This window comes from Seriola dumerili, unplaced genomic scaffold (genome assembly GCF_002260705.1).
Source record: "Seriola dumerili isolate Sdu_G_001 unplaced genomic scaffold, Sdu_1.0 BDQW01000105.1, whole genome shotgun sequence".
Classification (NCBI taxonomy): Eukaryota; Metazoa; Chordata; class Actinopteri; order Carangiformes; family Carangidae; genus Seriola; species Seriola dumerili.
The window spans coordinates 1,406,413-1,420,993 of record NW_019174360.1 but is presented as its reverse complement, the minus strand read 5'-3'; the positions used below and the strand labels follow the sequence as shown (position 1 = coordinate 1,420,993).

The following is a 14,581-nucleotide window of genomic DNA, read 5'->3' as shown; positions in this document are numbered from 1 at the left end:
CCTCGGCCTCCGTCTGCAATAAAAAACACTAACAGAGAGAGAAAGTGTTGGCTGGAGAGTTCAGCTCCTCACTCTCCACAGGATGGAGGTGGGATATCCTCCTGTCTTGACGCACGGTCAAGAGGTTATTTGACTCTGTGCCAAGTGCATGACATTCCAGTGGGTACAGGAGAAGATAGTGAAGTCATATGAAACTTTTATGTTATTAAATCAATATATAAAAAAATAAAGTGACCCTACTGTATATAACATCCCAATATCCACTGTGGTCAAATGTTACAGTAGTAGTAACGTTACATAGGGTTGCTTTAAAGCATTTCTGAACATATGGATAATATTTTTTTCTGTGTTTAACTTTATAGTACTAGTAGATAAAGGTAATTCTGTAAGAAAAATATTATATTTTCATTATTTCATTACTAATATTGCAAAGAGAAGCATGCTGTTTGTCATTTAGGCTGCATGGACCGTTCTTTGTGGGAAGAGAAAATTTGAGACAAAGTTGTACCTCTTTAAATAAATTCATTTATTTCTGTAGGTTGCTATCCATAATCAGTACAGACAAAAGCAATACTTGACTACCAGATTTTATAAATCATTATTATCATCTCTTGTGAGCATCACAATAAACAGTATATTGATCTATGTACAATGGAAGACAACGACACATTCAAACTGAGTCAGTCCAAGATCAATCTGTAAAAGAAGAATCTGTCCATGGACACAGAAATGAGGGGGAAAGCGCTTTGAGACATGTCAAGAACAGAGTTCCCAGCGACGAAAACAAAACACTTGGCAGAAAGAGAAATATACAAGGAGCAAAAAACAGCTTCTGCTCGCCACGAAAAGAAAAAACAAAATCGTCAATGCAATGTTACATTTGGTTCCACGGTTGTAAACTAGATTGTATTTATGTCACTATTGCATATGCCATTAGGTAAAGTGTGTCAACAAGGCAAAGAGATCTCTATAATAAAATAGACAGAGTTTTTTTTTTCATAGTCACAGAGACTGTGAGGGAGAAAAGCATACAATACACTGTACAACCCCAAAGCAAAAAAACCCATCCCCTTTTTAAAAATCGGTAGCCAAAGTCTTTACACAGGAATATCATTGCAACATAGGTAAAATCTAAGTACTCTTTTTAGTTAAACTCTTTCTATGTACACAATATACACATTCAAGACTCTGAAGATAAATAGATACCACCGTGGTACAGCTCCAATATTACTTAACTTTGTCAAAACCGCCCCCCCCCACCACCACCACCACCACCATCACCACATTATGTTTCTGCGGTGTTCCCACCAGCTCAGCGATACATTCAGACATGGTTGAAAGTTTTACAATCTAATGTACACTAAAGGGGTTTGTGAGCCGGTCGGAGTCAGCACAGTGGACGATGCAAAGACCACAGAATGGGGGATGTCGACAGAGGGCTTTCAGATGAAGTTATTACAAATGCTCTGGCAGCCATTTTGGAGGTTGACAGCTCTGGGGAGGCAGCTCTATTTAACTTTTTCTTTTCTTTTTTTAAATGTGATTTGTGACTGGAGATAATTTCTCTATTGATTAAAATGTTTAGTTTCTCTTAAAAAAGTCAAACAACAAATGAAAAGTTGAATTTATCAGCATTAAGTCTTGTTAAAGCCTTGGTGTGAGTAACTTAAATTAGCCAATGTTTGCTAACGTTAGCTAACGTTAGCTAATGTTAGCTAACATTAGCAAACTTTAGATAGATAGCATTGTGTAACTAACATTACTGAGTTGGTTTGCACACTTCTTCTTGACATGTACTAGTATTACGCTACATGTTAGCATTTAGCATCATCCCGAACCTACAACTCGTGGCTGCTGTTCAGCAAATGTTTCACAGTCTTACTTTAAAGAAAGACTTTCGTAGCATTTAAAGTAAGAAATAACACATTCGTCAGAAGCAACTAAACATTGTTAGTTAATTCCTCAGCCTTACTTGGTCTGGTATGACCTTTAGTGTAATTTACTAAAACAGTTTACTGACGTGATGACCCTTCTCTGCTTGTGCTAATATTGTGTTAGCATTTAGCATTATCTCATAACTGTTATACAGTAGTCACATAGTCTTACTTTAACTTGTTATTACATAACTGTCTTCAGCCGGCTCTACTGCCATACAGTTATATTTTCCAGACAGCTGACTCTCCAGTGAACCTCCATGATGGCGCCAGATGTGGCTCTTGGCCTCTCTTCTTCTACTACTCTGTTCTGCTCCTCCCCTCATGCACTCGTTCACCAGAAGCCGTCTGGACTTTGCCCCCTCCCACCCCCACCCCCCCCAACCTTGATATTTTTTTCATAGGCTCCACCCCCTCCGTTATCACCTCAGCTAGACAGTTGTACCATCAAATGATATCACAGCAGGGCAGCCGGCGCTGAGCTAAACAGCAGGCTGTAGGTTTGAAGGTAGGAGTGTGTGAGGTTTTCAGGCTCAAGTGACTGAGGAACTGTGGGAGGTACAGTGCATTCAGATGCCTGGTGTTGTGGGGTCTGAGCTGAGTTATAGAGACATGCATAACTCTTAGAGACATTTAGAAATATATTTCTTTAAGTCCAGCGTTTTGATTGGACAAAAAAATAAACTAGGTTAGAATAAATAAGAAATTAGTAATTAAGAAAATACTTTAATATCAATACGATAAATCAGCTCTCAAGCAGCCCCACTGTACTGTACATTTCTGAAATAATATATTTTAATGGTAAACTAGGCTTTTTACTTTCCACAAGAGAATAACAATATAGAGATGTAGGTCCAAACAGACATACCGTAATAGAATATTTATCTGTCATTTCATAGAAAACATAAGGACAATATAGACATTAAGGCATCGGGTAGGTCTTATCAGACATTCATCTTCCAAAAATAAATAAAATATCTAATCTAAATATAATTATATACTCAGTGTACCTTGGTATCCTTGCTCCCTGGGCCGTGTCTATAGTAGGTTTCCTTGTTCACTGACATACCAGTTGGTCATACTTTCTCAGAAACACACTCGCACACATACAGGTAGTCATCAAACTACCCTCAAGTAAATAAATAACATCTGGGTACCATGAGAGCTTTGTTGTTGTCTGACTATCTTCGCTTCTGTGCTTGTGCCAAAAATTTGGGTCACGGGAGCCCCAATGGCCAATGGCCTCGGAAAGCGCATGAGACACGCACACACACAAAACACAAACACACTTGTCCTGCCTTTAGCAAACTCATGACATGCATAGATGGTGGCATGCTTGTTTCCTAAGCGTGTGTTTCCGTGTGTGTGTGTGTGTGTGTGTGTGTGTGTGTTTGTTGAGGGTCCAGACAGTCTTTTAGGGCCACAGAGCCCAATGGAAGGGCAACGTTTTTTAAATTCGAGCAGCAGGTTGGTGAAGACGCCAAGTCAGAGGACGGAGGAGTCGCTCAGTCTGAAAGAGACAAGACAGGAAAAAAAATAAAAGGAGAGTTAATGGAAAAATTCAATAACCTCAACAGCCTTTGCTTCACTTTCATTCCACTACATGACAACAGCAGCGGTTTATGTTTACCTTCAGCGTTCATCTCACGACTTTTAAACAAACTTGTGGAGAGCATTTCCCTCAATACACAACATTTACTGCCTTAGTGGGGTGCATTGCTTTGCTTCTTTATATAAATATATAAATATTAACTGCATCACAGAGCTGGGACCCGCTCATCAACACATTATAGCTCCAGCTCTGCCCGGTCGCCCCCACCGCCCCGGTCCTGTGCGTCGCTTTCTGCTCACAACGCACGACAGACGATTTGCCCGGGAAGCTCTTGAAGGACGGTGGGGGGAGGCTGGCCGGCAACGGTCGTAATTACATAATCTGGGATGTGGAGTGATGGGGGTTGGGGGTTGGGGTTTGGGGGGGGGCAACACGTATGGACTCCTGTCGTGCTCTGCCGTGTTGCTATGGGCACTCGCTGAACAGAGGAGGAACCAGTTAGCAGCAGTGGCAGTGAGCAGTACAGTAGCTGATGCATCTCTGATATTATACACACAGAGAGACTGTGGCTGGTTTTAATCAAATTGGTAGTCTGTGTGTGTGTGTGTGTGTGTGTGGAGGGGGAGGGTGGGGACACTGTAAGAAGCGCTAAGAAGGAAGGATTTACTTGAAGTCCGGCTGGTGGTCAAGGGGTGGGACATGGGTCAACTGGAATCCTCCAGGAAGAGCGTGCACGTGAAGGCGGCGCAGGGGCGAAGGAGACAACCTCTAGACAATATCCTCGCTGCAGTCATGTGTCATGAAACCACAGGAGAATTACACGGTCTTTGGGCCGGGACACTTGTGTCACTGTGAGGCTGATGAAGCTCCTTAAAAAGCTGTTGGATAACCTCAAAAATGTGCGGCGGTCAGAGCTGAAAACGAGGCTGTTTTTCTTAATTCCTGAAAAGCTGCTGCTGTTGGAGCCGTCACCCAATACACATATAAAGAAGAAACGTATCATTAGATCTTTTTATAGATGTTTTTAACAGGAATAAATGATAAACAGAGAAGGATGAAGTGCAGCGGTGTTAAGTCACTAAATCCGAAGATAAGTCCCTGAATCTTATATAATTCTCTATTAAAACACCCAGAACTCACTTGCACATCGACACTGATTCTATGTCATGAGTGAGATATTACCGTTTGGTTGATTATTGCCTCATGGCTCACAGGGAACATTCCTCTATGATTTTATGGCCCGTTTCCAATTAGATTTCTGTTGATTTTTTAGCTCAATTACAATAAAAAAAAACATGTGGACATGCCCAAGTGCACAAATGCCGACACCTTGCGTTACGTATTCCCCCAGCTGCTGTCTGGGGAGTAGCCGCTGGCTCTCGTTGATCTACCCCTGGCCGTCTAATCTCGCCTGCAGAGGCTGTAATCTCATCTGGAGCCGTGGCTGGCTAAATGTGGGGAACGCTGGCCACGCAGTTATCTCGCAGCTAGCGCTTCTGTCTGGAACATCCCGGCCTACTTTAGCCCCCCGCCTCCCTGTGCCATGACACACACACACACACACACACACTGCCTGGAAACTCTGACACAGGAGCCCGCGGTGTTATGTGTGCATGTTTGTTCTCTATATATCAAGTAACATGGCATTTCTGGATTTCCTTGGCTTTGGCTTTCTGCGCTGCTTTGCTATGTTTGCAAGATCTCAGCTTCAGTGCAGCTGGATGTAAATAAACCATTTCACAGCTTTTGTGTGTGTGTGTGTGTGTGTGTGTGTGTGTGTGTGTGTGTGTGTGTGTGTGTGTGTGTGTGTGTGTGAATTTGAGCTGGTGTGCAGGGAAGCAGCAGCAATGAATGGACTGAACAATCAAGCTGATGGCTGAAATCAGGTGTCACCTTTACGAGTAATTCCACAAACGCCAGAACAGAGTGTAACAGAGCTCCACAGGGGGATGACGACTCTCTACAGCCCTTATATGTAAATGTCTGTGTGTGTGTTCTTTTATAAGACCAACACTCGAGCCTCAAGTCTCTATAACATGAGATAGAAATCGATATGATAGATGATAACGATATTATTATCATATCTATATATATAATGATAAAAATAATAATGTGTGTTATTAACATCACATCAATATTTCATTTTATTATTATTATTGTCAGAACCGGCATTTCACGACACTGCTCCTCTGAACATGAAGGAGTGTTACAGGACTCTGTAAGTCACAAGCTAAACTTGCCACAGAGTCTCAAATTTATACATGATCGATTATTGACTATCAGAATAGTTTATGGTTATTTTTCTGTCAAATAATAATTGTTTCAACTCAAATTTAAAATTCTAGAGAAACACAAAAACAGGAAAAGAGGGAACTGAGGAGTGATGATGTAAGATGAGAGTCTGAGTGGTGTGTGTGTGTGTGTGTGTGTGTGTGTGTGTGTGTGTGTGTGTGTGTGTGTGTGTGTTTTATGAGTTTAGTTAAAAACAGGTCTCTTCTCCCTCCCTGACTCGCACAACTTGTTATGACGGCATCATCTACTGAGCATGCTCAGAGCGAGTTAGAGATGCATGGCTGCGCAGCTCGACTCCTTTGGCTTGCTGCCTCTTCTTCATCACACACACACACACACACACACACACACATCACCGGAAATGCGTGCGACATAAATAAATATATATATAAAACATGCGCTGCGTGCATCATCTCTGTGATGACATCACTCGCAGTACTACAGACTGAATGACGTTCAGAGGAAGCGGGATTTGAGTAGATGGCCACGAATGCCTCTAATCTGGCCGACGAATTACACACACACACACACACACACACACACACACACACACACACACACACTCGCTGCTGATGGTCATGCTCTCTGCAGCCAGGGGGGCAGCAGATGGCTGGCCGTCATTAGTGGAAGGATAGTGAGTAAGTAGAAATGTGTGTGTGTGTGTGTGTGTGTGAGAGACATATAGTAGTGTGTATATGTTTACATGCTAGCGTGGGCACAGGCAGGGAAATTAGTGTAATGAGAGTGTTTGTGTGTGAAGATCGGGGTAGAGTGGCAGGTGTTTAACCCCCCCCACCTCAACTACACACACACACTCTCACACACTTGCCCTCCAGAGACTGGCCATCTGCCATGAGCACTCAGGACGGACTGGGAGTGTCACAGCGGGGCTCCTCCAGTCCCTCGCCCGTTTTCTACCGACTGTGACGCCTGATGATGAAACTGTGAAGCTCCCTCACGGAGGAAGGAAGCAGGAGCCGCTCGTCGCCGTCAGATGACGGTATTAGGGGATGGAGACGGAGACGGCTGACTTGGCTAATCTGGGTCTGGTACAGAACGTCCACCTGGCTGAGCTGCGGCTAGCCAGAGCCGCTGGAGGAGACGGGCGGAGGGAAACACCACCTCAGGGTCACATGGGCTGGCCCGCTGACAGAACAGGAGGTAAACAAATACCTGACCCTGATGCCAGGCATTAAGACATCTAAGCTGACTCCAGGTGGAGCAGAGCAAAAAGAATGTATCCAGCTGTCAAGAGCTTATGACCATGGGGGGGGGGGTGTTGACTGGAAGCAGCGCAGTCACGTTTCACTCTGAAGGGGGCTGTCACATGGGTCTGGGGGTGGGGGGGGGCAAACGCTAAATTCCATGGGGCAGTTATGGCGGTTCTTTGATCCTGACAAACAGCCACATCTTCCTCCACAGCGGCGTTACCCTGACCCGAGAGTCAGCAGGTTTCCATTCCAGCCAAACTGCATTTCACTCAGAGGGCGAACTAATCGGCGGAGTCGAGGCGTGGAGGCGTTTGGCTGGAAAGGGAAACCTGCAGACTTTTGGGTCAGGGTGGCCGGCGGTCCTGGGGGGCCGCGGGCGTTACGTTCCTGATAAACACGTAATTAAAGCGCTCCGCCGGGTGGTGGACTGGTGCCAAAAGAACCCCCTCCCCACGTAGCGCACTTTGACCTCCTTCAACCCGCGTCGCCACTCAGCAGTTGGGACTGAGTGTTCAGTAAACAAGCAATCGGGATCCCAGAATGCACCTTGGTTGAAAGGGGCCCTCACCAATGAGTTTGTTTGTTGCTTCAAAAAGCCGAAGCCCCTCCCCTCCTCTTTCTACTGAGCATACAAGGCCGTGCACCCCCCCCCCCCCCCCCCCCCCCCCCCCCCCCCCCCCCCTCCCCTGCTTGTCTTACTTCTGCTAAGTGAACAGCCTAATGAGGCAGAAGGGCAGCGGAGTGCACGTGCCATCCTGCCCCATTATGCACGCATTCATTCGCTCTCCCACAAACAGGCAGGCAGCACTGGAAAACAAAACAGGCCTCTCTCTCTCTCTCTCTCTCTCTCTCTCTCTCTCTCTCTGCACATCCCTGCCAAGTGTTCACGGATGCGAGCTACACCACTGGAAAAAAAAAAAGAAGAAGAAGAAGAAGAAGAAAAACACTGACTGCTCTGCATGTGTACGTGCTGGAGTCCACATGTATGTGCGTGACTGTTTTCCCTCCCTCTACGTTCAACCAGCTTCATTAGCACCGTAAACATATTTGATTTGCTCCGAGTAGGGAACATGATGATAACAAACACACACACAAACACACACACAAACATGCGAGCACGTGCTGCTGCAAATTAAATTCACTTTTCGAGCTTAATTTCTGTCCCGTGTGTTCAAATGGAAACGTAATATAACGTCTCCGTCCACACAGCGGCCTCGTGGTGAAATAAAAGCCACTTTCTATTCAAATGGCCTGGAGCCGGTGGGGGGGGGTGGGGGGTGAAGAGGGGGGGACACACACACACACACAAAAACAGGCCCCTCTCTCACAGCAACTTTTCAAACCTGCTCTGCCAGGAATGTGGACCGTGACATCCAGTTACCTGATGGCCGCATAGCAACTCACCCACTTTGTTGTTTTCCCTCGCTTTCCACACACACACACACACACACACACACACACACACACACACACACACACACACACACACACACACACACACACACACACACACACACACACACGGGGGTGTAGGTGCTCACAAACACACGTGATTTCACTGAATCCAATAAATGGCACAGGGGGCTCAAACTTGGCTTTAATGTCAACACTCTGCCGTCCCTGCGCTCTTTGTTTACACCGTCTGCTACCTTACCCCCCCACCCCCCACCCCCCCACCCCTCCCGCCACAGCCTCATGTTGTCCATTGGGATATTCTGGGGCGTGGTATTGATCATGGGATGGTGGGAATAAGGGGTCTATAGAGGTCAGGTCGATGTGCAACACATCCTAATGCCTACCCAGCTGAACAACACCAGGCGGAAATGCCCCCAGCTCAGTGTGACATTACAACTGACAGGAAGCTTTGACTATCAGCTCAGAGGCATTCCTGTGGTATTACTGCTAATAACAAGCCACAGTTAACCACTTTGACTGACTATCTCAAACCAAAATCTCTGTGGGTTTATCATGCATCTTTTTCTTTTTTCTTTTTCGTTAATTTTGTGCAAAACAAACTAAATCCGTCAGCGTTGGAGTCTACTTGTGTATTTTTGGTGCCTGCAGCCCACAACAGAGGCGGCGAGGCAGCGTCCTGCTCTGTCATGGTGCTTGTTTACTTCAGAGAGCTCTCCAGCCCGGTCACGTTTCATAGCAGCCTCGTGCTGCGTTCACGTGTGGTGGGAAATACCGGGAATTAACAAATATGGAGGATCTGAAGAGCAGTGAAGGAAACATGAGGAGCGGCTGCAGCTCTCCTCTTCCTTTTGACTCCGTTCGCTTTAGTGACTTGCAGCCACAAACGCGCCGCTCGTGTTAGAGGATTTGAAAGTGCTCAGGAGTGGGAGCTTACGAGGAGCACCTGAAGGCAGCATCAGCACCACCTACTTATGTGCTTTGAAATCCAGAGACAGTTTGAATTTGAATCTGGAGGAAACACATCTCTGTTTCCTCTCTCCTATTTGACTGCCAGCTGTACAGAGCAGCTCTCCGTCCACACAGTAAAGACAAAACTGTTTCTATTCAAATTTCTAAAACATATTTCTCCCCTCCTTTAAGACAATAACGCCTGCAGTGCTTAAAGCTGAAAGAGTTTAGATGAATTATTCAGCAGAGACACATCTGACATGGGCCTCACTCACCTTTGGCAGTGGTGGCAGCCTCTTTGAATCCCAAACAGACATATGGCGTGCTGTGTAATCCATTGATACCCCCTTTGCAGCTGCTGGTGGGTTTGAAGCCAACCAGGTCTTCGCACTTCTCCACGTCCCTGTTGTCCAGCAGGTTCAAGGCGATGTAGTTCAGTCCGTTGGGGTAGCCGGCCGAGCTCTGCCGGTTCACCGGGCTGCCGTACTCCTCGTCGGAGCCCTCGCTGCTCCGGGACGAGATGTTCTCCACGGAGCTGTGCCTCTTCACCGCGTCGCCCCGGGCGAAGGAGGGAAAGACCGGCGTCACGGTGGCGGTGGAGGAGAAGGTCTCGGAGCTGTGGCGCCGGCGTCCCTGCGGATTGGCCCGGATCACCTTGGCGGAGCAGTCGGGGTCCACTGTGGGGGAAGAGGTGGCCCCAAGCAGGAAGACCCCAATGCTTTCTGGGACTCCCTGGTCCTCCAGAGAGAGCCTCCTCTGGCTGCTGGATTTTTCAAAATAAGAGATGTTTAGTGATCATGCAGCTTTTATTTTCACAGTGAATTCACAGAAAATGTGTTTACGAGATGTTGAGTCTTTCCACCATCTCCACCTCTTCAGAGTAACAGCTTACACCAGGATTCACATCATCAGTGTTTCTACTGCTGACGGTCACACACTTCACTTCACGTGCTTTTATTCACTGATTTAAAATGTACGTTTGTTCATTCAGAGGAATTAAAATGCCTGCGAGCTGTTCTTCTAATGAGCGACTCACTGTTTCCAGGCTGTGATAAATCACACAGCCAGCCTGTTGTAATAGATGATAATAAATCATAACACTGCTCCCTCCCAACGCTGCTGCACATACCTCGCTGTGTTCTGAGGAACAAGCTGTGGCGGCGAGCTGGTCATCCCGAACGTCATCTCGGTGTAGTCATTTTTCATCTCGCTGCCGAGGCCCTGAGACCCCGTCTGGTAAACGCCGTCCTCCTCAGAGCAGGGGCACATGGACAACACGGGGCGTGCAGAAGGAGTGTTAACCTCCTTGGGGGAGTGTGACGCCAGCTCCAGGTTGATGTAGTCAGTCAGGGAGGACCTCCCTGGGCCGCCACCACCGCCGCCGCCGCCGCCGCCGGAGCCCAGAGATGAAGACTGGCTCTCTGTGGATACAATGGAGGGTGGGGAGAATCTGGTGCAGCTGAAGTCAATGTTAATGTACTCCCCGGGGCTCCGCGGCTCACCGGGCAGGGGGTGTTCATTCATGCTGGGCAGGGTCCTCAGGGTGTCCAGGGAAAGCCTGTTGGGCCGGCCCAGCCTCCCCCTGTACGCCAGGTTCTCCACCCGGCCGTGTCTGACGGGAGAGGGGACCGAGGGGCTCAGCGGCGAGGTCTGAGCGGCGCTGGGCTGCATCACCGAATAATAGTCGGACTCCCCCGCCCTCTGCCTCACGCTCTGAGGGCTCATCAACACATACTGGCAGCCATCTTCGTTCTTTGACGCCTGCAGCTTGGCGGGCAGCGTGAGGGAGCCGCCCTGGTAAGCCGACCTCACCGGCGCAGGTTCACCGGCCAGCAGGCCCAAGTAGTAGTCAGGGGGGGTCTGGAGTGGAGGAGGGTTTCCGGGTGACATGTTCATGTATTCGCCATGTCTGTCCGGGCTCTCCATGGAGGATTTGGAGCCACACCACATTCTCATGTAGCCGTTGTCCTCCAGAGAGCTGCTGCAGGGGGAGTTGGTTTTGTAGCCGCCGCCGCCGCCGCCGGCCCCCGCCTGAGGGTGCACCCTGGGGTTCACAATCTGCTTGGGTGCCGAGACACACATGGGGCTCATGGGCACGTAGTTGTCTCCCTTTCCAGACTGGGGTGCTACACCTGGCGTCATTGGCATGTAGCCATCGTCGCCAAGGTTACTGCTGGAGCTCCTGGAGGAACCGATTTCAATGTCTCCGTAATCCTCGGGGTAGCACACCTTGGGCGAGGCGGAGTGAGAGTTCTGCCCGTGCGCCATCCTCATGAGCGTGTACTCATCCAGGGAGGCGGAGGACAGCGGCGCCACCACCCTCTGTTGACGCGGCGTGGTGAGGGAGTGCGTCCGCTTCCTGTAAGCCTTGTCAAACGCCAGATCGCCACCAGCGAGAACCCTGCCGCCGTTCGCGCCCTCCATTATCATGTAGCCACAGGGGTCGCTGATGTCCCGGGACGGAGGCGTGCTGGACAGGGAGTCAGGGGTGTCGCTGCGGGTCAGGGGGAGGAATTTGGGTTCACCTGGGCTGGAGCTGTAGTCGTCACACAGCATGAAGCCGGTGTCACTGAGGGAGCCGGAGATGGAGGCGCTGCAGCTGAAAGGCCGCCTGGCTTTGTCCGGAGTGGAGATACCAGCCCCCCCTCTGGGAGACATGCTGATGGGGCTGGAAGCGGCTGGAGGGGAGTTGGACACCGGCATGGACCTGCTGTGGTGCAGGTTGGAGGAGGACTCCAGCATCCTGCAGGTGCGCCCGCTGCTGAGGGTGTGAGACCTGCTGAGGTGATTGCCACAGCTGGGGCTGGTGGGACTCCCATTCACAGATATGGACATGGACACGGGCCGGGTCACGCTGCCATCGCCCTCGCTGGCCGTTCTAATCCGGCAGGACGTGAACTTCCTCCCCGGGGATGTGGCGGCCATGCTGTCTGTCCTGGATCTCCTCACCAGGCCCGTCTGGCTGGGGGGGAGGTTGTTGAGGTTGCGTCGCGTGGGCACAGAGATGGGGTTAGTGCTGGCAGACTGGCTCTTGCTCCGCGGCCTGAACTCTGACAGCTCCTTCATGGCCTTCATGGCCTCCAGGATGGTCTCGTGGATGTTCTGCGCCACCACCGAGTCCTCTGCCTGCATCCAGAACTCCCCGGGCCCGGTCACCGCTGACCGGCCCACCTCTATGAAGAAGAAGCTGTCTGAGTGTCCACACCTGCGGATGTTCATGAGCTGTAGACTGACAGCTGCTGTCTCAGAGTTCAGTTTCACAAAGCTGATGGTGCGGCTGGACAGACACAGCCTGTACACTCCAGTGAGGTTCTTGATCTGACCCAAGCCTTTGGATTTCAAGTTGACCTGCCATACCTCCTTGTAGGCAGCTGCTGCGGGAGTAATGAGTCCGTAGCTGGCTTCCTCAAAGCCCACTAAAGAGGAGGTGGATGCGGGGCTGTCGTACACTTTCCCCTCGGCTATCAAATCAGTCAAAACCCCGAACCAGCTCTCCTGCTCCTGCTCGTTGTCCGCAGCCACCGCGAAGTACTCGTCCTTGGTGTAGAGGGCGATGAGGTGCTTGTGTTTGGCGTCGGCGCGTTTGTTTACGCACAGACACGAGTCCAAAGTTATCACCCGTTTGGCGGCGGACTTGTTCCTCCATTTCTTCTCGCTCTCATAATACTCCAGCCGGGCAGGGCAGCGCTCCGTCGGCTCCCGCAGCACGAAGAAGCGCCTGTGTCCGTGTTTCTGCTTCCTCAGGTACCCGCACTTCTTCACACCGTTCGTCCCATTAGATAACAGGTGTCCTCCCGTCGCCGGAGGACTTGCCATTTCGCTCCACGTCTCTCTTCAAGTTCCAGATAAGCAAAGTCTTTTATTTAAAAAAAAAAAAAAAAAAAAAAAATAGATTATCTCTCTGCAAAAATAAAACTTTAAAATAACCCGTTTATTATTATTATTATTTTTTTTTATCTAATCCATAGCAGACACCGATGTGTGTCCGCTGTCCGCCACGGGAGAAGGAACAGTGGAGCCGCCGGACCAGAGACCGATCTGATCCTGGAGAAAAACAACATGTGACGCGGCTGCTGCTCTAAAAACAGAATAAAACACAGAGTCATAGAGGGGCGGGGCGTCCTGCAGGGGCCGTGCCTGTCCATCATCCGGGGGCGGCGCTGCCCATTGGCTGATTTCATAATTCGCTGCACGCTAGCCCCTCCCCTGCTTTTCCAGCAGCTCTCTCATGTAGAAACTGAAAATAATGTGGAGCCCATTGAATATCAAGAGTTCCTGTCTATCTTACTGTAAACTGAAAGCACAGTAAAAAAAACAACACACCCTCACACACACACATAACTCTGTTTATCTGTTTAAATGCAGCATAGCAACACCTCCATTAAAATTTCTTCCGCTTATTCTTCTTCTTCTTCTCTCTTTTTTTTTAATGTGATTGACAGGCCAACTGAGCCCATTTGGATTAATGAGGATTTGAAATGTGCAGCATAATGCTGGATTGTAACCCCTTCATTTCTCAGGCACCAACATTGTAAACAACCCTGACGTCCCACTTGTTATATAAGGAGCGTTGTGGCCTATTTTTAAACCTGTGGGTATTCCTCTCCAACCGGAACCTGGCGTTTCCTATTTCATTACCTCACCATTTATTCTCTACTTTAACACTACAATGATGTCTACATATGGTAATAATAATCATGACCATTATCTTTTCAAAAATGTTGCTTTTTCTCTTTTAAAAAAGAAAAGAAAAATGTTATTTTGTGTGTGGTTTGATATTCTTTAATGCTTATGCTGCACCTCGCAGTGTATTGTAAAATATGTTCATACTGAATGAGAAACAGACATCTCACAGAGGGGGAATGACTAAAGCAAGTGCGTCAGAGGCGTCTGTGTAACAAGCTGCAGAAATGCTGCCATCATCTGGCTGCTCAGGTTCACTCTGCATACCTGTCCACACAACCCCCCCCCACACACACACACACACCCACACACACAAACACACACACACACACTAAAAAAGAAAACTTTCCTATTTGTGGAAAGGTAGTGGTAGATAACAAGCATTTTGGAGTGACTGTGTTTGGCTGGGAAGGGCCTGTCAGATGACAGGAGGAAGCTTGCAGACATCTGTTCATCAGATCATCTCGGTAATTATGTTAGTAATTCTCCCTGTGATCTTCATGATCATCAGTCAAGTCCGTGTTGGGGGGCAGATCACCCACCAA

General features: G+C 48.5%; 1 protein-coding gene across 1 annotated transcript; it reads right to left on the bottom strand.

The window, feature by feature from the left end:
- Positions 1-2,343: 2,343 nt before the first annotated feature.
- LOC111222710 (insulin receptor substrate 2-like) lies at positions 2,344-13,221 on the bottom strand. The gene is made up of 3 exons (XM_022746528.1): positions 10,483-13,221; positions 9,629-10,116; positions 2,344-3,444 (listed from the first exon to the last, which is right to left on the bottom strand). The coding sequence occupies exons 1-3, from the start codon at positions 13,167-13,169 to the stop codon at positions 3,440-3,442; spliced, it is 3,180 nt and encodes a 1,059-aa protein (XP_022602249.1). The 5' UTR covers positions 13,170-13,221; the 3' UTR covers positions 2,344-3,439.
- Between the last annotated feature and the right edge of the window lie 1,360 nt (positions 13,222-14,581).

Excerpts from the sequence above, each read along its gene's own strand:
- LOC111222710 (XM_022746528.1), bottom strand. The coding sequence starts at position 13,169 with ATGGCAAGTCCTCCGGCGACGGGAGGACACCTGTTATCTAATGGGACG. Across the intron at positions 10,117-10,482 it reads GTTCCTCAGAACACAGCGAG|CAGCCAGAGGAGGCTCTCTC; the intron begins GTATGTGCAGCA and ends TGAAAAATCCAG.